Source organism: Chelonoidis abingdonii, chromosome 8 (assembly GCF_003597395.2).
Source record: "Chelonoidis abingdonii isolate Lonesome George chromosome 8, CheloAbing_2.0, whole genome shotgun sequence".
Taxonomy (NCBI): domain Eukaryota; kingdom Metazoa; phylum Chordata; order Testudines; family Testudinidae; genus Chelonoidis; species Chelonoidis abingdonii.
The window spans coordinates 49,254,609-49,276,434 of record NC_133776.1 but is presented as its reverse complement, the minus strand read 5'-3'; the positions used below and the strand labels follow the sequence as shown (position 1 = coordinate 49,276,434).

Genomic DNA, 21,826 nt, shown 5'->3' with positions numbered 1-21,826 from the left:
ACGAGTAGCTAGGGAAGCGGAGGTCAGCTAAGCTGCGCTCCACTGTTCCAACGACCGACACGGGCAGTAAGAAGGAACTGAGGAGCGGTTGGGTCGGCAGGGGTATATATCAGGCACCATAGTGGCACCACTTCAGGGGGTGACCTGCCGGCCCACCGAGTGTTGCTAGGGTAAAAGTTTCTCCGACGAACGTGCACGCAGCGCGCGCACACCTAACTGGAATGGATATGAGCAAGCACTCGAAGAAGAACTGCCCCTTGCAAAAAGACAGAGAGATACTGGGAGTGATCTGAAGTTGTCACCATATCTCCTCTCCAGAGATTAATGAGCCATTGGCCTACTAATGATGCCATCTCACATACCGTCATTCTCCAATTCTCTCCAATGACAATCGTTCACAAAACAGCACCGACCCTGCTGCCAACAAGAGAGAATGCCACAACCAGGAGAACACCCTTCTGCTCATTCATTTTACCCCTCAATTTGTTCTATAATGGCCCAGACCTAGTCAGAACAGGTGTTCAGATACTTGGTAGATCCTTGATGGGCATGAGACTTGGTGATACTGTAGGAATGTCTGGTGCTGATGGGAATCACGTGTTCAGGTATACATTCATATATTGTTCGTTCATTGTTTGATGGACAAGTGTCCCGTGTTATAGCTTGCCCACTAGCAAGGGAGTGTTTGTAAGGAGGTGGAGTGCATTCCTGCAACTCTGATATTTCCTTATTTCCAGGAAGCAGAGAATATTATCCAGAGGATCAAACAACAGCAGTATCCAGAGTTGCTGGGTTTTGACCAGCTTCTCATGGAGAAAAAGGACCAAAAGGTGTTTCTGCAATTTGGTAAGATTCTGTACTCTTCTATTCTTAACTCTACCCTTCTCTTAACTATTTTGTGGCCACTCAAAGACTCTTTTTGCCAGAGCAATGTTGCAAGGATGAGACGGGGGAGTACTGAGCGTCTTACCAGGCCTAGAGCCAGAACAATAACCAGCTGTCTCTCTGTTCCAGAGGAAGAAGAGATCACTTTTGCTCCAACTTATCGTTTTGAAAGAAATACCCGGGAGAAGTATGTATACACCAAGCAGAAAGCAACAGGGGTAGGTGGTAACTAAAATACAATCCTCTCAATTAAAAAATATATGCTAGTGTAGGGAAAATAGCATCCAGAGAAAAAAGTGACCTAAAAATTGCTCTCCGTTTCCTGCACAAATTAGGATTAAAATTTGTCATATTTTGAAAGGAGCCAAATAATGGACAACAATAATTTGGAACAAGCACACAGCCCTTTGGCAAGTGATTTCTCTCCTCTTCTTAAGAAGAATTTGTCCTCTCCCTTCTTCTTGACCTCAGTTCTCCTTTGGTTTGCAGATGAAATTCAATTTGCCGTCCTGGTGTGATCGAGTGCTTTGGAAATCATACCCTATGGTGCACGTGGTGTGTCAATCCTATGGTGGGTAGATAACAGATTGTAGATAGCAAAGCAATTGATCTGAAACAGAAATGATTCACAGGGGTGTCTGTAGGATCTCCTTGCATTGCTAGGCTCTCAGAACAGGAGAGACATGATAATAAACCATGCAATTTGGAGTTACGTCTCCAATTATCACAGTATACAGCTGGAAAATGAAGTCTGTTATACATTTATATGCACAATACAGTTGAGATGGCTGCAGCACAAATGCTCCTTCCTTGGCTTGTATCAGAGGGGTAGCCGTGTTAGTCTGAATCTGTAAAAGCAGTAGAGAATCCTGTGGCACCTTATAGACTAACAATGCCATTCATCTGACGAAGTGGGTATTCACCCACGAAAGCTCATGCTCCAAAACATCTGTTAGTCTATAAGGTGCCACAGGATTCTCTGCTGCTTCCTTGGCTTGATTCTCTTTTTCAGCTTGTGGCCACACTGTAGGTTTTGTTATGATACCATCTAGCTCATAGACTTTAAGGCCACAAAAGACCATCATGATCATCTAGTCTAACCTCCTGTCCATTGCAGGCCACAGACCCTCACCCACTCACTCCTGCAATAAAGACTTCAAGTTACAGAGAATCCAGCATTTACTGTAGTTCAAACCAGCAAATGACCCAATGCCCATACTGCAGAGGAAGGGGAAAAACTCTCAGGGTCTCTGCCAATCAGACCTAGGGGAAATTCCTTCCTGACCCCAAATATGGCGATAGTTAGACCGTGAGCTTATGGGTGAGACCCATCAGCCAGACACCTGGGAAAGAATTCTCTGTAGTAACTTGGAGCCCTCCCCATCTCAAGCAGTTGGAGATATTTGGTACAACCAGTTGCAGATGGGCTATATGCTATTGTAGGCAACCTCCCATACCATCCCCTCAATAAATTTATCAAGCTCAGTTTTAAAACAAGTTATCTTTTTTGACTCCACTACTCCCCTTGGAAGGCTGTTCCAGAACATCACTCCTCTGATAGTTAGAAACCTTCATATAATTCCAAGCCTAAACTTATTGACGGCCAATTTATATCGATTTGTTCTTGGGCCAGCATTGGCCCTTAACGTAAATAACTCCTCTCCTTCCCTGGTGTTTGTCCCCTGGAAGTATTTATAGAGAGTAATCATATCTATCCTCAGCCTTCATTTTGTTAGGCTAAACAAGCCAAGCTGCTTAAGTCTCCTTTCATAAGGTAGGGTCTCCATTCCTCTCATCATCCTAGTAGCCCTTCTCTGCACTTGTTCCAGTTTGAATTCATCTTTCGTAAACATGGGAGACCAGAACTGCACACAGTATTCCAGGTGAGGTCTCACTAGGGCCTTGTATAATGGTCATGACATGTCCCTGTCGCTACTGGAAATACCTCGCCTGATGCATCCAAGGATTGCATTAGCCTTTTTCATAGCCACTTCACATTAGTTACTCATAGCCATCCTGTGATCGACTAATACACTTATGTCTTTCTCATCCTCTTTTGCCCCCAACTGATACATTCCCAGCTTGTAGCAAAATTCATGTTGTTAGTCCCTAAGTGCATGATCTTGCGTTTTGCACTATTAAATTTCATGGCATTTCTATTACTCCAGTTTTCAAGGTCGTCTAAATCTTGTATGATATTCCAGCCCGCCTTCGTATTGGTAATACCGCCTAGCTTTTCGTCATCTGCAGATTTTATTAGCACACTCCCACTTTTTCTGCCATAGTCATTAATGAAAATGTTAAATAAGATTGGTTCCAAGGCTAGTAACTTCCCTCCAGTCTGACAGTTCACCTTTCAGCATGGCCCATTGTAGTCTTCCCTTTAACCAGTTCCTTACCCAACTTTGAATTCTCATATTAATCCCCATCTTTTCCAATGTGGAAACTGTATCAAATGCTTTACTGAATCCAGGTAGATTAGATCTACCACCTTTTCTTTGTCTGGAAACTCAGTTATCTTCTCAAAGAAAGAGATCAAGTTGGTCTGGCACAAGCTACCTTTTGTGAAACCATGTTATATTTTATCCTACTCTACACCCTTAATCTCTTGGCAGTAACAAGTCAGGGTTTCCAGCACTGGTACCAGCAGGATCTCCATAATTGTTGATGCCAGACCATTATGGACACTGTCTGAGTGGGCCGGTTTGCAGCAAAGAAGCCCATCTGGATAGAATACAGTGTGAAATGAGTTGGTTGTCTTGATCCAGTTCTTTTGATAGGCATCTACTTCAGAGCAAGTTCCATCCCAACTGACCATCCCAGCAATCTACCCAGTGAATGGTCTTGGAGACCAAACTACCTTTCTTCTCTACAGGTGGGGCTTCCAGAGCCTGGGTAAAATACAGAAGGCCAGATTCTCCTCTTGGGAAATCAGCCTTACTCCAGTGAAGTTAGTGGAATGATGGTGATTTGCAGCAGCTGAGAATCTGACCCACTAGCTTGTGGGAAAGCCTGCGTTGCTGCTTCCCATGCTGTGGCTGTCCTGTGGACAGCAGAGTTCACTTTCCAGTGCGATTCATCTTGGGATACTCATGAAAGGTGCCAGAGTCATTAAAAACTAGTCCAGGCCAGTACTCTGTCTAGTGCCAGCATGTTGTATTTCCACTCAGTAGACCCAACTCCAGCATCCCCTGCACCAGCGCAGGGGAATTCCTTACATCGCTCTTGAATTCCTCCCTCAGCTGATGCTAAAAGCAGGGTTGATGGGCTTCCTAGAGAGCTATCTTTACCCTTTCTTGGCTAGAACAAGGTTCACTGTCGTATGGGGAGAAATGAAAGGCATCCCAGAAGAGCCCTTAAAAACCCCTGGATATTGGGCACTGGGGTCTCATTGATCACACCCAACGCCAACCATCTGAGTACAGTGCTAACATACCCTCCATGCAGGTGAGAAGATGGCGTGCTTGGAAACATCATCTGACAAAGTGGGGTGGTGTGACCAGGAGGGCAAATTGTACGCAGATAATTCAGTGTATGGCTTTGAGAAATGAAGTTACTTTGGAAAAATTGGCATCTGGGTGCCTCGTGTTCTACCTACTGAATTTGCTGGATGTCAATGTAACCTAAGAACATCAAGCCAACATCCCTCAGCTACAGACGGGTGTAGCACATACAGTTCAGAATACCTTGCCATGAATTGTTCTCTAATGGGAAATAACAGAGCTGTGTTCCTACACCATTTTCTTCCTCATTAGATTTGCTCTTCAGGTGTGCTGCTTATATTGCAAAGATGAGCAGGGATACTGTGACATACCAGGGTACAGTCCAGACTAATGAGTAGCTGAGTCACTCCTGCCCTGCAACTCTGGGTGCCTTACAATGCCTTGATGAACTAGCTCTCACCTGGGCCACTCACAAACAGCTTTCCAGCATGCAAGCTATACCCTGAGTATCCGTGTGTAGCTGCAGCCTGCCAGCCACCCAGAGGTTACACTCTGGCCCTCGCCAGCCTTGGTTATACTGCAGGTTATACCCCACCATACCCTCAGTCCCAGAATTCCCCCCAGAAATGTATGTCCTGTACTACACAATCGACTCCTGGACAATACAAAATATTGTAAGTCCATTATTCCTTAAAGTATGCCAGCTCATTATCTCAAATAATTATTCAGACACTTCAGTTTAAACACACTAGCTTAGAGAAAACAGTAAAATACATCTATAAACTATGAAGAGAGATTTTAAGAGAGTAGAAGTAATGAAGCATAAAAGTCAGAAATGGTTACAAGAAAAATAAAGATAAAACATTTACTAATGCCTAACATAAACTACATCAGATTCAAGCAATGTTTCTCACCATAGTCTTACTGACCAAACCTTGTAGGTTAGGACCACTCTCCTAGAGTCCAACGAATGCTACCTTTGCCATGTCGGGTGCAGTGAATGCAATGGCAGGAGGAGAGAGAGTGGTCCCTTGGAGTATTTGCCCCTCCTTTTTATAGTTTTAGTCCCCCTCTTGAAAAACATTTCCAGCTGGGAACTAGGAGACGGAATCTATGTAGAAAGATATCCCCTGCTGGCTTTTTCTCACCTGTTTGAGCTTTCTTTTTTTCCATCCCCACTTGATGATTCTGTTTACTGCTTAAATGCAAATTAAGGCAAGCAAGCATTCCTTTGTCTAGGAGAGAATTGCCAACCTCAGTTTGGGCAGGGCTGTGGAGTTTGGAACATGTGTTAATAACATCATGGAGGGAAATCATATAACACAAATTTAATCAGGACAATACTGACTAGCATTGCCCTACTTACTTCTGCCCTGCTGGTGATGGTGGCAGCGCTGCCTTCAGAGCTGAGGAGCTGGAGACCAGCAGCTGCTGGCTGGGATATTCATGTTGTCTGCAGTGCAGGAGAACTATTTTTTTTTAATCCCACTCCTGTCTCGCTCCCGCAATACCCACTCTATTTTTATCCTTCTCCTACTATTTTGGCAGCAGGTGCTGCAGAACCTGCAGGATCCCAATTTCTTCGTGCTCCCCAAGAGAACCTCTTGTGCCCCCCCTCCCAGTTTGCACACCACTGGTTTACATAACTGTGTTTGATGCCCAGATTCCAAGATGAGGAGATTTAGAAATACGATAGATTAGAAGAGACAGTTACAACAGTGACACAATTATGTTTTTCTGGAAAGCTACTGAATGACGATTATATTACAGTCATCTCTTTGGGTCAGAACAGAAACCCGTGGCATTAACTGCCTTTCTTCTCTCATTGGCAGGCTGCACCAGTGACATCATGACCAGTGACCACAGTCCTGTCTTTGCTACATTTGAAGTTGGGGTCACCTCACAGTTTGTCTCAAAGAATGGTTAGTAAGGGTAGGGCATGCAAGAAATATGTAGATCCATATAAATGTGTTGCATACATTGTACAAGAAACCTGGCTCCGAGAGAGTCTTGTTGAAAATGTGCAATCTTTAGTGTTCTTTTGGAACTAAATGGGTGTCCTTCCCTTTTCTAGATTCCAAGTACACAGAGTCCCAGGGGCAGATAGAATTCCTGAGCTGCTGTGCCACTCTGAAGACCAAGTCCCAGACCAAATTCTACATTGAGTTCTACTCCAGCTGCTTAGAAAGTAACTTTCTCCCTGTCTCCTCCTCTGTTCCTTACAAAGTTCTCTGCTTATTTTGATCAACTCCCTTCCTCTCACTTTCATCAAAATAAATGGGCCGTGTAAGTTATTTGTGTGACCGCAAAAAGGGGGCGAGGGATGTTACAGGTATGTTGTGATTTGTATGTCGCTCTATATTGTTACTGACAAAATCTGAACAATGCAGCCATTTAGTTGTAATAATGTGTTATCGACAAGGATCTTCCTTGTGCTCTTTTTTCAGTCTTATTTGAAAATCTGCTCGTCTCTTTTAACGAGAGAACTTTGGTGTTCTCATTTGTCAGATAGGAAAATCTTTGCTTAGTGAACACTCTATTGATTATCATTCTGCTGTAAGTAATTGTGTGCTTTAAAAATAAAGGGATTAATATTTGTGCTACTCTCAGTAATAATTAATTAATTAATTGGTACCTATGGTTTCAACAGAATAAATCAGAGGATCAAATGAAAGTGAAAGGAACTCCACTGAGATGAGTCTGTGAATAGTTCTGCATTTCAGTGCTGAAAATTGTATCTTGTATTCCACAGCTAAAGGGCTATAGTCTCAGCTGAGTATGTAATGTGAGACCACACGCCCATGCTGTGTTTGTTACGCTATTCCCCATTGCCGGGCAAGTCCTGTAAGTGGGACAGCATGCCTCTGCTGTATGCTTTATTACATTATCCTCATGTCAGAGAGCTGTGTCAAAGACAGTTCCAGAAAAGATGATTATTTTTTGGCTGCATCAAAATTTGCATAAATTTCTATGGAAACAGTGTATTACCAGGCTTAAATTAGAATTTCAAAAGTGTGCTATCTTGAGTGGCGTGGGAAGAGCTGTCATGTTCTTACCCTCCTGTCCATGCCTGTAATGAGTCTTTTAATGCCAAGTTTGACTGTAAAATAAAATCACTTAACGATTACACAGTAAGGTCATTTGCAAATTTACTAGGGAAGCATAAGGCATTCCCTCAAGGTCCAGCCCTCAAGCAATCCAGAGCTTTCAAAATCTTGTGCCCAAAGAGAAAAAAATCAGAGCAGGTCCTTTTGGGTTCCAGCATCTGAAGGCATCTTTGCTACTGAGTTCTTGCTGTGAGGGGGGTCTCTTTCTCACCTGGCCAATGATCTCCTTTTGCATCCCTCTTTGCAGGCTTTGTAAAGAGCCAGGAAGGGGAAAATGAGGATGGGAATGAAGGGGAACTCGTGGTGAAGTTCATTGAGGCACTTCCTAAGGTAAGTGGAAAATATTTTTTCACATCCATTTCAGAGAAATCCTCTGTCTGCATGTTTGATAAACAGCAACCAAACCTTTTCTTCATATAAAAATTGGTTTCAAGTGTTAAGCTCCATTTTGAAAAGCAGCATGAAGATTAACAGTTTCCATGTTTTCTTTGTCCTGCAAGTCAGGGGTTCTTCTTGGTATCCTTGAAAAAGGCCCAGGCATTCAGATTGGGAAAGTGCTTTATTCAGCGCAGGTTAAATTCCCCACTCTTCCAAGGTGAAACTTTTACCAACATAAGGAGGAAATGGCCTCTTAAAATAAATAAGGTGCATATAGTAGAAAATATTTACCTGTTTCTAAACCAGAGGGCAAGCTTATGTTAAAAGGAGCATGAACAGGCTAGCACTAGTATTCTATGCTATTGTCAGAGACCCAAATTCAGTTATTGGGCTAGTTGCTGTTCTTCTACTCCTTGCTCTGGCAGGGGCTGTAGAAGCTGCAGCTGTGGCACTCTTGGGCTGGGCAAGACTGAGCCTTTAACTACCCCTGTGGATAATCCAAGAGGAGAACTGTTGGGTTCGGAAAGGCTGGCCTGGCCAGGTAGTTTGGGGAATGCTCTGCAGGGCCCTGCAGGGCAACCCCCATGAGAGTAAAGTAAGTGAACAGAGTGATAGTCATGTAGTGTGGAGCAGATTGAAATTAGGCTCCAAATCACTTCTGCCTGGGAATTTTCAGTCAAAAGGAAGTACTGCAGTGGTGCTGTGTGTAAATGTCTGATGTGCAGCCTCCCAGCTGGGTTTGGGAAGGAGGTATTTTAGAAATGGATCATGGTCGATCTTACATCTTCAAACATCATTGAAGAGAGCTGGGTTTTGCATTAAATTGGTAGGAATCCTCAGGGCCCTGTCTGGCTGAACCTTGCTCAGTTTGGGCCCAGGTACAAAGGGAGAACTTTATTTCTGTGTGCTTTCCTCTCCACTGTATTGACCCCTCTGGGCTTGTCCTTGCAGCTGACTCCGATTATTTCAGACCCGGAGTACCTGCTGGACCAGCACATCCTGATCAGTATTAAGTCTTCAGACAGTGATGAATCGTATGGTAAGTGCCTTGCTCTAATGCAGGGTATGAGTCAAGCTCTCCTTAGATTGTTCCAAATCACCGGAAGAGTGGGAGAGAATGGCAGTAATTATTACAGCCTGAAGGTGTAACAGTGCTTGGTATTCTGATCTAGAGCTACACATGATCTTAGCTCATGACATGCAGACCGTGTGCACCACTCTGCACCATAATGTGGATTAAAAGACTAAGCACTATAGACATCATCTGTGCAAACTGGATCAGCCTGAAAATGAAGGGATTTCAAGGAAATGTGTCCTGCTGAGATTAGAGCTGAGCTCATTCTCTGTCATATTCGGTTTGTCCAGGACTTGGAAATACTGCTTCACTTGCATACTCCATATCTGATGGATAAGAGACCACTTTTTCCAGGGCCCGAGAGAAATTCACTATCAATGTTCAGCCAAATTCACTATCATACTCTGCTCAGCCAAAGGACTGCAGTCCTGACTTGGAAAGGGCCACTCTGTTGGCATCCACTTAGTTCAGACAAGGGTCACAAACTGTTCTGAACAATAATGGAAGCTCAGAGAGCCAAAGTCATTAATGGTGTCTGAAGTATCCTGTACAAATCCATACTGAATGCCTGAAAAAGGGAAGTGAATGCTCCTTACCCCCCTGAGTTTGCAGATATCACACAATCCATATTGTGATTTAAAGCAAAGATTCTCTTTCCAGTCACATTTGAAGGTCCCTTTATTCAGTATGTACAGAGATAATAGATGACTGAAGTGACAGAGAGAGACAATGCTAGTCATTTCTCATCTCCAGACTTCCTCCCTATCTTCTAGGTGAGGGCTGCATTGCCCTGAGGATAGAAGCTACAGAATCGCTAGTCCCCTTCCATACTGTGCTAACACACCATGGTGAGAGAACAGGGGTCTTCCAAGGTGAAATCAAGTTACAGACATCCCAAGGAAAGCAGAGAGAGAAACTGTATGGTAAGAGCCTGGCCCTTGGAGGGCTCACTCCAGATTACTGTGATTTTATCCAGAAGGGCCTGATCTGATTCCTGTCAAAGAACTGGAGCTTATTTCAGCAGCATTTTTTAGTTCGTAACAGCCATTAGCTTTCAGTGGTGGCCCTTGGGATCCAAAGATAATCATTCTCTTGGTGTGGACCGTATTGAGCAATTCCAGAAAAACACAGCCGTCACATTTAGGTCCTCCTTTTCCTTCTGCATGTGAATTAACAGACTGAGGGAGCCCTCTACCTGCCTCTCACTAATGTAGACTTTGTTGAATTATATTACTGTTTTTCCACTTGTGATGGCTGTATAACAGGGAGACAGATTTGCCTCTGGTCCAGACACCTGTAGGTACATGGAAAAGGGCACTAAGGACTCTCAAATTGCAGTTGCTCAACTAAAGGAAAATGAGCCTCCTTTTCTAGCTTGCTGGGTATTGTTCTCTTAATCCCATGGCAGCACGCTTCAGAACACACAAGTTACCATGTATTGTTGTTAGTAATAAAAACTGTGCTTTGAATGTCTGTAGTGCAGCTCAGCTGGACACCTGCTATGCTCAGAGTGTGGCTACTGCAGTCTCTAAAGAGGACAGAAAAATATTAAATTCCATTCCTGGGAATGAATTACATTGCTGTCTGCTCAAGAGAAACTAACATGCAGGCTCATGCTTTGAAACTGTAATAACAAAGTAGGTATCAACAGCCACAAAGACTCAACTATTTATATTGTGTGACAATAGTAGTATGCTCAAGCCAGCCATTGGAGGAAAGAGATGCTGCTAAACATTCATCATCCTCAAACACCTGCTGCTGTAGGATTTTACATTTTGAAAGCCCTTTACAAACATTGTTTAATTCTCCCAGTAGTACACATGTATATAGATGCTTCATTTTACACATCAGGAGTCCTACTAAATTCACTGGAATTATCACTGTGAGTAAAATTATGCAGATACATAAGTGTATCTAGGATCAAGGCCTTTGGTTGCAAATGTTTTGGGGCAGGCACTTTTGTCTTCTACTTGTCAGTAAAGCACAATGTGCATTGATGGCGTTACAGTAATAATAGCTGCACTATTTAAAATCTAAGAAGATGTATGCCCTAGCTATCTGATCCTGATTGGATAAGACAGCACGGCTTTCTTTTGGAAGACCTCCTTCCTTCCTTGTTCTGTCTATGCACTGATATTCTGATAGGCTAAGACATCTAGCTAGATACAGGCATTAACGCAGCATAGCTCAGAGTCCTGAGATTTGAAGTTGTAAGATGAGACTGTGACCCACTCAAGTGCTCTTTCATGCCGCTTCTTTGCCTCCAGATTTTGTGAAGATTGAACGGGATGAGACTGCTGGGCAGAAACCAAAGGGCATCAGCAGCCTGGATCCCATCAAAGAGTGGGAGCAATCTATCAGGTAAAGAGCCAACGGATCATTCAGACCCCCAGAAGTGGTCAGCCTGCAGTTCAGAGCTGAGTGTAGCAGTGGCTCTCACTGGAGATTGTGAGTGTATTACAAAATAGATCTGGTAGGAGCTGGACAGCTGCTCCTGTTCCCCCCTTACAACTACCAGTCTTCTTGGTTTTGCTGGTAACAGCTACAGAGTCAAGATCTCCCTCCTTGTCTTTCCAAATAAAGGAATGGGATGATGGTAAGCTTCTGTGCACAGGAGAGTGGAACCAGGAATAAACTGTCTGACAAGGCAGTACATGACAATGGATTCGTGAGGCTGTGTCCTGTCCCTGTCCTAAAAAGGGCCCTTTCCCTCCAACAGAAAATCAAAATCTACTCACTTGATGGCTAAAGAAGCAGCAGCTGTTGCTCGCTTTCGGGGAAATGCTTCCTCTCCTCCAGACACACAGGGCAAGGATGACATGTTACGGTAACCTCGCTACTTTAACTCTGCCGGCTTGGGTGTGGGAGCTGAACTCAGACTGCCAGCCTTTCCCAGTGAGGCCCCAGACGCTTCAGATTGACTCCAAGGAATGAGGTCTTACTGCTTCAGTTTATACATTTCACAGGACCCATTTTCTGTCTAGGCAGTTGGCTGCCTTCCCCTCCCAGTCCATAGAGATAGGCCAAATTTCTGTGCTCTGAATGCAGTAGCACGCACTAGCCTGTACACTGCTATGCAGCATCATGATCTGGTCATTGAACTACAGGGCCCAGAAGCCTTTGGAAGGGCTTCTGGGCCCTATAAGCAGCTACAGATCAGTGCATGAACTACTTCACACCACAGGAACCTATTGAGGGGTGAGTGGTGACCCTGACCTGGCAGCCCCCTCTGCAAAGGTCCTGAGGAGGGAGCAGCCAACAAGCCTCCCACATTATCTTTTTCTCCTAAAAAAAATAAAAAATGGGTCCCAGTCAGTGGGCATTAGGCTATTTCCTCAGTAGCTGTCTGTTCATGAGAGCTTTTGGCAGGGAACAGTGTAGAGAAAGTGTGAGTCTGATCATTCCCTTTTTTCAGCAGCTCCACCCCCACGGACATCAGCAATCCCAACTATATGGGGGTGGTCTCTTTCTCTCAGCAATTCTCTGCACCTGGCCAGCTTAAGCAGAGCCCTTCATCAGACCAGCCATCTGCCTTCTGGACCTATGACCAGCAGCCTAAAGAGAACGTCCCTGTGATGGGACACCGGGAGTCTACCTCCACGTCTTCCTCCCAGTCCCCCTTGTCTCCAAAACCATCCATTCAGCCTACGACAAACCGAAGTTCTGGCGCCAGGAGTCAAGAGCATGTGTGAGTCTTTGCCGTGGCACTGGCGCTCTGCTGGTCTCCCCCATTCCCCACCCCGGCATAGTCACAGTTTTGTTATCTGTGTGGTGGGCTGGAGGTGCAGTGAGTTACTTCATTGGCCCTTGACCTCTAGAGGCAGAAAGAGAAGGTGAGTGAGATGGGTGCTGGCTCTGCACATGCTAAGGGAAACTAGTACGACAACTCCTCAGGTCTGTGCTACAACCCAAAGTCAAAGCTCTGTGGGTAATTCCTTCCCAACCTCAATTGTGAGGAGAGGGGAAAGCAAGGGTGGAGAACTCCCCCTAGCCACCCAGAAGCAAGGGGAGAGTGTAGGACAGCTCCCTCCCATCTGGCAGAAGAAGCGCACCCTCAAGTTGCATACCGTGCTTTCGGCTGCACTTCTGTGCAGCTCAGCAAATTCTAGTTTGTTTTAGAATTTAGTGCCCAGGTGTCGGAGTAATCACCAACTTTGATGCAGAATTTAAATCCATCCATCATATATATCCCTTGTTTGCCAAGCTTCTCAGTGATTAGGTTACACCACACCCATGTAATCCCCATCCTCGTTCTATTTCTTCTAATGAAGCTATTGTGATGGGTTTTTATCTGGGACTGGAGTGTAGTTTCCTAGTAAACCCCTTTGCCACTCTACAAAAATGGAGTTAACAGGAGCCTCCATCCCAAGCACTGTCCCCCTCTTCCATGGAAAACTCCTTACTGCTTCTTCCCTTGTCTTTCTCCACCGCTCCGCTGCCCTGCAGAGAATGCCACTTCACACCGTCCAAGGAAGGCATCCGGAGCGAGGAACGGAAGTCATTTGCAAACTCCCTTGAACATGTGCCATTCATCCCCCATTCCACTCTGTCCAACAAGAGCAGAATTGCCCTTTGAGTGCTCAAGCTGTCATGTGATCACCTGGTGAAAACCTCACCAGCACAGCACCCACAGAACCTGACCCATCCCTTTCTACAGCAAGTCTCAGTCAGGTGTGAGGTTTCTGTTAGTTTTAATTCAAGGGGTTGCAGGCTCCACTGAACACAAAGTAACCCTCTTACCCCTGCAACACACAGTTATTAGATACTGTGCAGCTACGTGCTTTGAGGGATGCTTTATTCCTTCCTCTGAACCACCTGGCATTGGTAGCAGTAGGAGATTGGTTGTAATAGCCTAACTGTGACATTGGTGTGGTAGGAGTTCTTATGCTAATATTCTAGAGACCTCCATTCTAATCCCCTCCACCATAAGTGAAAAGATCTATTAACTCAATCAGTTTTGTGCTCTTCTCAAAACTATCACAGCACTTGGCACAGTTGGGCTCCGTTGCTAATCTCTGTTTAAAAAGAACCATGTTTTGTCAGGACTGAGCTCTGGATGGAGTTTGCCCAGCACCATGCCTACCCATCCTCAGCTCTCCTATCAATGAAGCTTATACAAAGCAAAAAACCTGCACCATTTTCTTCTGTCCCCACTGGTTTGACTGGTATTCTGTTATCTCCCTGCACCTCCTTTCCCCCTCTGCACAGTCAGCATCATTCTCTCATGGTCACTTTTCTATTCCCTCTCCCTTCTTTAAGTCACTCAGTGACCACTCCTAATTACATCTGTCATTTTCATATTGCCTTTCTGGTTGTAGGCCAGCTGACATGGGAAAAAGCGTGGCAGAGTCTTTGCTTCAAGAGGAAATTCAGCAGAAGCCTGAGATGTTTGACAACCCACTGTACGGCGCCATGAGCTCTAAGGGGAAGGTGGCATCCAAGAAGGAACAAGACTACACCCCGGTCTTGCGAAAGGAGCACCAACTTATTCCGAATCATGGCGCCCTTCTCACTAAGTCGCATGATGCCGACAGCAGCAAGTCTTCCAACAAGCAGCCATCCCCTCCTTTCCTGATCCCCACGCCCAGATTCCGGTCCTACACCTGCTCCAGCCAATCTGAGGAAAAAACTATAAGTGAAAAGGCTCAGGGCAAGCAGAAGCCAACTGCCTCCTTAGAAAACCCAGCACCACTGAAAAAACCAGTCAAATCCTCAAGGTCTGAAGTAGGTCCAAGCAGTCAGGGACAGTTCAGCAAACCACCTCTTCCTACAAAGAGCCGGGCAGTTCTAGACATGCAGACTACCAAGGGCCGAGACTACCGGGAGAATTCAGACCTCCCTCATCAGGGAAAGCATCGAACCGAAGAGGGGACAGTTGGTAGGACAGCCACACCGGTATGTTGCTTGTGGGAGTTGGAGGGATGGAGGAGAAGGTGTATTATTTTCATATAATGCTGTAATTACTTTCACACTGTTTGAATCTGTTTCAACTGGTCAAACTGTTTTGCTAGGCAAAAGCTTCAGTTGCTTTAGCGCTCACCTAACGCAAATTGCTTTACTCTAGAAGATCAAAACTTGGCCTGTGAATGGTTCAAGGGTAAGTTTGCTTTGCTAGGTTAATAAAAAAGGGGTCAAGGTACTGATCAGTTGAAAATACTTACCAATCTAGGCAGTGCTGTTGTCCAGAAATACACATCAAGCTGCCACTTGAAATAATAAATAAAGCTCCATCTAAGAGCATTTATTTAATTGGACCATCCTTTGAGTTCTGCCCTTTATTAAAATAAAAAGGGGACTTAGTGAAGTTTTTGTGTTAACAAGAGGGACTGGAAAGGCAAGTGGACAGATCACAGAAAGTGGGGAAGGGGATGAAGGGAGGGGGAGAAACATGGGTATGGGACAAGAAGGGGAACACAAGACGTGCTATGTCTGCTCATGTCTCTGGTAAGTTATCCAGTATACAGAAGCAGCAGTAGATAAGCTGAGGGACTAGTGTCTTTTCTTGTCTCCACAGTGACTGCAACATGGCAGATGGCATCCTGGGAGGAACCCTAAAGGGAAGAAACAAGATTACCACTTTGTTCACATTACTATCCTCTGGTCTGGTGTTGAAAGGACTGGGGCGTTCTATTTTTGAGAGTGTCTCTCTCTCTCTTTATCATTATAAAAGTCTTCTAGCTGAGAAATTAAGCACAAGTTGTTCAGATGAAGAAGAGACAGGACAACAATGACAAATGCAAGAAGACAAGGTTCTCAGTTAACCTTCTGCAGTGTCACTTTGGTACTTAATCTAGGAGGCAAGGCGTTAAATATCTTAGTACTCTTTTGGAGAAGAGGAAGGACATAAGGACAAACAAATGGGGTGGGTGGATGGAAAGAGCCCCCTGCACAAACAAACGAAAACCTTTTTCTCGAGTTCCAAAATCCCAATCCTGAGTGACAGTTACTCCAAAGGAAGCATCTTGACAGCGGTACAGCTCCCAGAGCAGGTCACTCCAATGGAGCAAGGAGTCAGGGGAGGCTGGGAAAGAGTTTGAACAATGGACATTTAAGAGTGTCACATCATATAAGGTTTCAGCCTTGTCTCTTGTGGGAACCCCAAGCTGTGTACAGGCATCCACCGGCTACAGGCATCCGTGGAGAGTATGAGGATTTGTTTCCTGGCACTGCAGCTCTTGTTTTTAGCAACTAGTGCTGTTCTTCCTTCACAAAAACATCCTGGGGAAGAGTGAAAGGGCAGAACTACACACAGGAATGGGAGTGGTAGGTTAGGCCCACGTATGGTCTAGAAATGTAGACCTGAGGGGAAATCAGTCATTCCAGCCATTTTATTTTTGTTTTTATGGGAGTCACGCTTCTTTGAAGGACATTTGGGTTGGTTGGTTTAGTAGCATCCTATTAGAGTCATGCTGACCTTATTGTAATTTTGATCATTGCCTGAGAACTAATCATGTTAACATCTGTAATTTTTATATCCATGTTAAGTACTAGTGCAGTGGTTTACAGTGACGCTGGGCCTATTTGTGACTTGATCGTTGCTACTGTTCCCTGTTCATTACTAAAAAAATAAAAATTAGACTCATTTCTAACCATCCCTTATTACCTGTCTTGTTTACTTCAAATTAGTTCAGTGCTCTACAACTCACCAAATGAAAATAGTCCCTGCCCAGAGTCACTTATTCTGAGACACCAGAAAGGATCAAATGCACTAGGAAGGCCAGAAAGGAATAACTTTGAAGATTTGATATTGTTGATTTGTTATCCTCTCCTCTGCAAAGCATCTGCATTAGGATGATTTCCTCCAGTAGCAGTGCAGCTGTACTTGTGTACATAGGACTCAGGTTTGTATCCACCTTTTTGCAGAACAGGTTTTATGACTGTGGTAAAAATGCTTGAACCCAATCTACATTCATGCTTAATTGGTGATAATGGCACTTGCTGAAAGATAGGTCTAGATTTTCCTGGAGCAGCCCAGGCCTAGCAGATTTGGGGAGGTGGATGGGGGAGAGTGGTCCATGAATACAAAATTCTTCCCAGGACTGATTTCTCTCCAGTGGATATATTTTCTGTGAAGCACCTGCTCTCCTACACTCACTAATTTCTTTAACCCTCCTCTTTTATTTAACAGGGTCTTCCCTGTAGAAACCTAAAAATTTGTTGGAAGATTCAATGGACAAGGCATGTTTTTCCTTAGGGAGCATTTCACTTCTCCATTTCAGACTCTGGGGAATTCATACAGCTCCTGGCACTGCCTTGGAATTACCCTGCTTGAAGTGGTGATTTTATTGTCTAATATGAAGAGTGAAAATAATTTTCCTATTGAAAACCAAGGTGCATTAGTGTATGTGGGGGGATGGGGACTTCTGCTAGATGTTCTACGAAAAGCTTTTACCCACTGATAATGAGCAGTGAGCCAACAGACAAAGCTTTGTACACAGTGTCAGTGTTTTCCCAGTGAGACCCCACACTGGAGCCTAAAAAAGTCACTTCACATATTAAAGAAAATGAAATACTGAGATAGAGCAAAACTAGCCTCTCCATGTGGAGATACCCTTACAAGCAGCACAGCGTCTGGCTACTTTCAATGCTGGAATTTGGTACCAATGAAAAAGTTTGCATATGCTGCCTCTATAGATGAAAGTGGGTGGGGCCAACTCAGTACCTGAATCTGGAATGGCAGGTCAAACCTCCAATGAGGCATATAACTAAAGACAGGGTGAGGCTGTGCACCAAGCCTGAGGGAGAAAACTCTGCTAATCATTGGCTTCTAGAGTTAGATAAGGGACATCAGCAAGCTTCTGTAGGGAGTCCCATCTACTTTTCCTCCTTGGCTGGAATGATGGCAGCTGCAGTATAGTTATGTGTGGGCAAGGGAGTGTTAAAGCGAGGGAAAATGCATCTTCAGAGCTCTGCAGGAGAGATGGTAGAAATATGGGAAAGGTAGACTACCTGTGAGGAGCAGCCCCTGGCAGGAAGAGGAGACATTCTACTTTTATCTTTTTGACAAAGTCAACTGCTCTTAGGATACAGCCTCAGTAAACTAGCTGGGACTCTTTCCAAGTACTCATCCTATATCTAAAAAGGAAATAGATATGAATTTCACACACCCTAGTACTGTGGGGGTTCTTTTCATGGCTTCTCTTCCCATCTTGCCTAGAGCCCTGAAGATGTCCTTCATTGCTTCCATTCTGCTATCTTTCTGAACTAAATAGGACTCCAGAAGTTGGTCCACAAAAGCTGCTCATTTTAAAGAGGGGTCACTATTGACCAAGCTAAGTTACTCTCTCCCAGCCAAAAAAGCTGCTTTTGCCATACTCTGCTGTTATCCCAGTTATTTTCCCATTAAATTGTTATAAATATTATGAGAGAAGGGAGCAAGTTGTTGAAAAAACAACTGATTTCCCTCAAATATATTCCCCTAACTACACAGTTCTCGTATTTTCTAGTCCTCAAAATTAGCTACATTCCCTTACTGTGCTAATTTCCATGGAGCTCCAGCTGTCAGAAATGCTTCAAGTTTTCAGCTACAGTATGTGAAATTATGGAATACAATAATTTGTTAAAAGCCTGGTTCTTGGCCAAGACTAAAGTCTCCAAAACAAGCTTACCTGACCTCCCCGGTATAGAATGAGAGTTGCAAGAACTATTGCCAATATTACAGTAAGGTAGTATTGTTCCCTTCCTGTAAGGTCAATATTGTATAAAAATGTCTAGAAGAAAGAGTTGAGTTTAGGAAGAAAAGAGAAACCAGGGGAGACTTAAGGACTATAAAAAAGCAGGTAGACAATGTCCACATATTAACCTTGCTGGTTAGAACCCAGATGACCTGATGCTAAGCACTGGTCTTGACTCTGCCACTTGATTCACTAATGACCTAATGCAAGTCAGTTAACCTTTGGGCTTCAGTTTATCTTTACAATGCAAGGTTAATACTTAGCTTTCTAAAACACTTTGAGATGTTTGCACAAAAGGTGTATTTTCTGGGGGCTCAGATATTTGTGTGTGGAAAGATGTAGAATTGCAGGGACATCTAACTAGCCAAGCTGACCAAGGACTATCTGCAAATCTCTTCATGTTGGACAAAGGACTTGAGGCTACCATGTGTGATGATACAAGTCTTAGTTGATTATTGTGGCTAGGATGTGTATGCAGGATGGACAGGCAAAGTGCACGATGCCAAAAAAATTTTAAAAAATTCTTTTCCCCTCTATCTGCTCCTGAGAAGTCCACCTTACCACCCCTCAATATTAATATTCAAAGCGTTTTCATCCCTAGTGTGAGTCTCAAAACATCTGCACAGCCACTGCTTCTCTAGGTCATGAAACCAAACTACAGAATCAGTAGGTGCAGTGTGGTGGATTGTGCATTTGGATGTCTTACATTGCAAAGTAAAGGGGGCCTCCCAGCCTGCAGTAACACTGCCATCTACAATGTGATCTATTACCTGCCAGTTGTGTTCTATATAACATTTGTTACAGCCGGGGTCAGATACTCAATAAACTGTACAAGGGAGGACACAGGCTTTGCTGCATACTATGCGCAGCTGAATGAGCAGTGAAATGCAGCTGGGACAGTATCACATTATGCCAGCTGTTCACATCTGCAACCCCAATGGCGGTGTGATCACCTATGCATTCCTGCTAGCAATTTTGGATGTGAATATGTTACATGAGTGCTAGGGTTCCAAACAGGTGCTGAGCATACCACATTTCTTCAGTGTAGAGAAAGTGTGAGCTGCAGAGGCACAAGATGTTATTTTCTATATATGTAAGCACTTACCAGCTTATTATTCATACCAGTTGTTCGGTATATGAAAAAATCTCATTATCCGTTTCCTCTGTTGCCTATGTTACATTTTTTTCATATACAACTGTTAACAGAACCCTTTTAGAACAGGTTCTGTTAAGGATATTGAACTGATTGGTAGCATTACATGATGTGAAGTCAAAACTTTCCCACTGTACAGAGGCATTTTGGTATAGTCCAACCCGGGATGGCAGAAGAAGTGTTTAGGTCCAACTGTAATTAACCATATTTTTCCACCATGTACATCATGCTGAAACAGAACACAAAATGAATCCTGAGTACAAAATTGCCACGAACCTTTGCTCTCAGTTTATTGCCATTATCTTGTATTATTAATTTTATTTACAGCTCATCTTTGCGTCAGCTCCCATGGGCAGCAAAACAAAAGCTGCAAGTTACACTCATTGCAGGAGTTGGTTCACCCACGCAGAATTATCTGCTGATTTAGAATGTGATGTGCATGAATTTGTTCTTAATTACCGCTGTGCTTATTTCCTTCTCAGTTTAGCTTAATTTGATTTCAGCTACTAAAGATGAACAAAAGCTAGTTTTGCCCAAAGAAACTCAATTGTTGCAATCAAAAGAACACGCTATAGGCAATGGCTCACGCTGGATTCTAATGTTGTGCTGACTGATGCTGTACCAAAAGGTGTATTTAGAGAACTGTAGTCAAGGCTCCATTCTCAATAACCCCTTCCTGCAGAAGACACCACCATAGCCGTGTAAATGTGCTCGCCAAGCCTAGATTTCAAGAATATCAAGATTTTATTCAAGTTATGGAATTTTGCTAAATGCATAGGTGGTGATTATTATGACTGTAGTGGTACCTGGAGACCCTAACCAAGCTCTGGGCTCTACTTTACTAGACACTGCACATATACAGAGTAAAAGTTAATCTCCTGCATCATAAGATGGCAGCCTGTTTTTACCGACCCATTCAAAATCATGTGAGATGGTAGCCATTTTGGGAATGAGTGCTGTGCTTCAGGAGCAGGGAGGAAATGCATGGAAAGAGAGAGAAGATGTGGCCAGGAAAGAGAAGGGGAAAAGAAACTTTGGGTGGAGAGTATAAAATTATGTCTGCTCTACACGCGGTGGGAGTGAGTCCAGCTTGTGTAGACATATTCAATGAGAGCTGGTGCAAAGATAAATAGGAGTATATCTGCGGTGGCATGGGAAGCGGAGGCACAGTTTAGCCCTGCCAAGGACAAACCCACTTGAATGTACATATGTGCCACTGCTGGCACTACCTGTGCTACTGCAATTGCACTATTTATACTTGCACTTGTTGAATTAGCGTCTGTGTACATGAGCTGGGATTCACACCCCTAGCCAGCAGTGTAGAGGCAGCTTAAGTGAAGTGAGAGGCAGTCCGGCAGAATGGCGAAGAGTCAGAGGGGTCCCCAATAGAGGCAGCAAAAGGATGAACAAGAGGTGGAGGTTCAATTGAATGGGAGAGGCTGGGTGGGAGAAGGTGATGGATACAGGGCTAGTTTAGACAGAAGGCAGAAAGATAAGATAACCTAAGGAACCAGGCGCACTTAAGTTTCTGAGGAAGGGGAAACTTCACCTATAATAAACCTGTTTAAGGATGCACTGCAATAAGTGGACAAAGCTTATTCTTCTGCAGGCCACTGAGGCACAGCTTATACCCAGAAACATGAGCTTCTCCCCCTTGCCTTAGCCTGCAGAGCTGCACGTGTTGTTATAGAAAATACAAATATACAGTCCTTTTAAAAGTCACCTGTGGGGCATGCCTCCTCCTGTGGCTACAAGTTCCACAGGCTGACTTGACAATGAGAACATATTTGGATACCCAGTTTTTGCTGTCTGGCTAGATTGTAAGCAATTAGATGCAGGGACAGTTCTCATTTGGAATTTGATTGTGCCTTTAGAGGGGGCATCATGCCTCAGATAATACATGGCGGTGGCAGGTTTATGGCTTTGTAAAGTATAATGTCTCCCTGAGCTTCCTGGAGTATAGGAGCGGTGTGTGGATGGCAACATCTTTTAAATTAGGTTAGGCTGCTGTAGATAGACATGACCCACCCTAGGTACACAAAGGGAGCAGTCCCTGCACTTTTCTGAGCACAGGCACTGTGGCTGGCCTAGAGCAGTACTGCATGGAGGAT

The 21,826-nt window shown here is 44.1% G+C and overlaps 1 protein-coding gene across 1 annotated transcript in view; it reads left to right on the top strand.

The window, feature by feature from the left end:
- Positions 1 to 20,471, top strand: part of INPP5D (inositol polyphosphate-5-phosphatase D) — a 120,266-nt gene extending 99,795 nt beyond the window's left edge. The window contains exons 18-30 of the mRNA XM_075068985.1: positions 738 to 846; positions 1,015 to 1,103; positions 1,375 to 1,456; positions 6,161 to 6,250; positions 6,403 to 6,516; positions 7,683 to 7,765; positions 8,765 to 8,852; positions 9,662 to 9,811; positions 11,156 to 11,249; positions 11,608 to 11,715; positions 12,304 to 12,576; positions 14,207 to 14,783; positions 15,403 to 20,471. Coding sequence (XP_074925086.1) covers positions 738 to 846; positions 1,015 to 1,103; positions 1,375 to 1,456; positions 6,161 to 6,250; positions 6,403 to 6,516; positions 7,683 to 7,765; positions 8,765 to 8,852; positions 9,662 to 9,811; positions 11,156 to 11,249; positions 11,608 to 11,715; positions 12,304 to 12,576; positions 14,207 to 14,783; positions 15,403 to 15,405 — 1,860 coding nt within the window. The 3' untranslated portion in view covers positions 15,406 to 20,471. The remainder of the gene's footprint in view (positions 1 to 737; positions 847 to 1,014; positions 1,104 to 1,374; positions 1,457 to 6,160; positions 6,251 to 6,402; positions 6,517 to 7,682; positions 7,766 to 8,764; positions 8,853 to 9,661; positions 9,812 to 11,155; positions 11,250 to 11,607; positions 11,716 to 12,303; positions 12,577 to 14,206; positions 14,784 to 15,402) is intronic.
- The last annotated feature ends 1,355 nt before the right edge of the window (positions 20,472 to 21,826 follow it).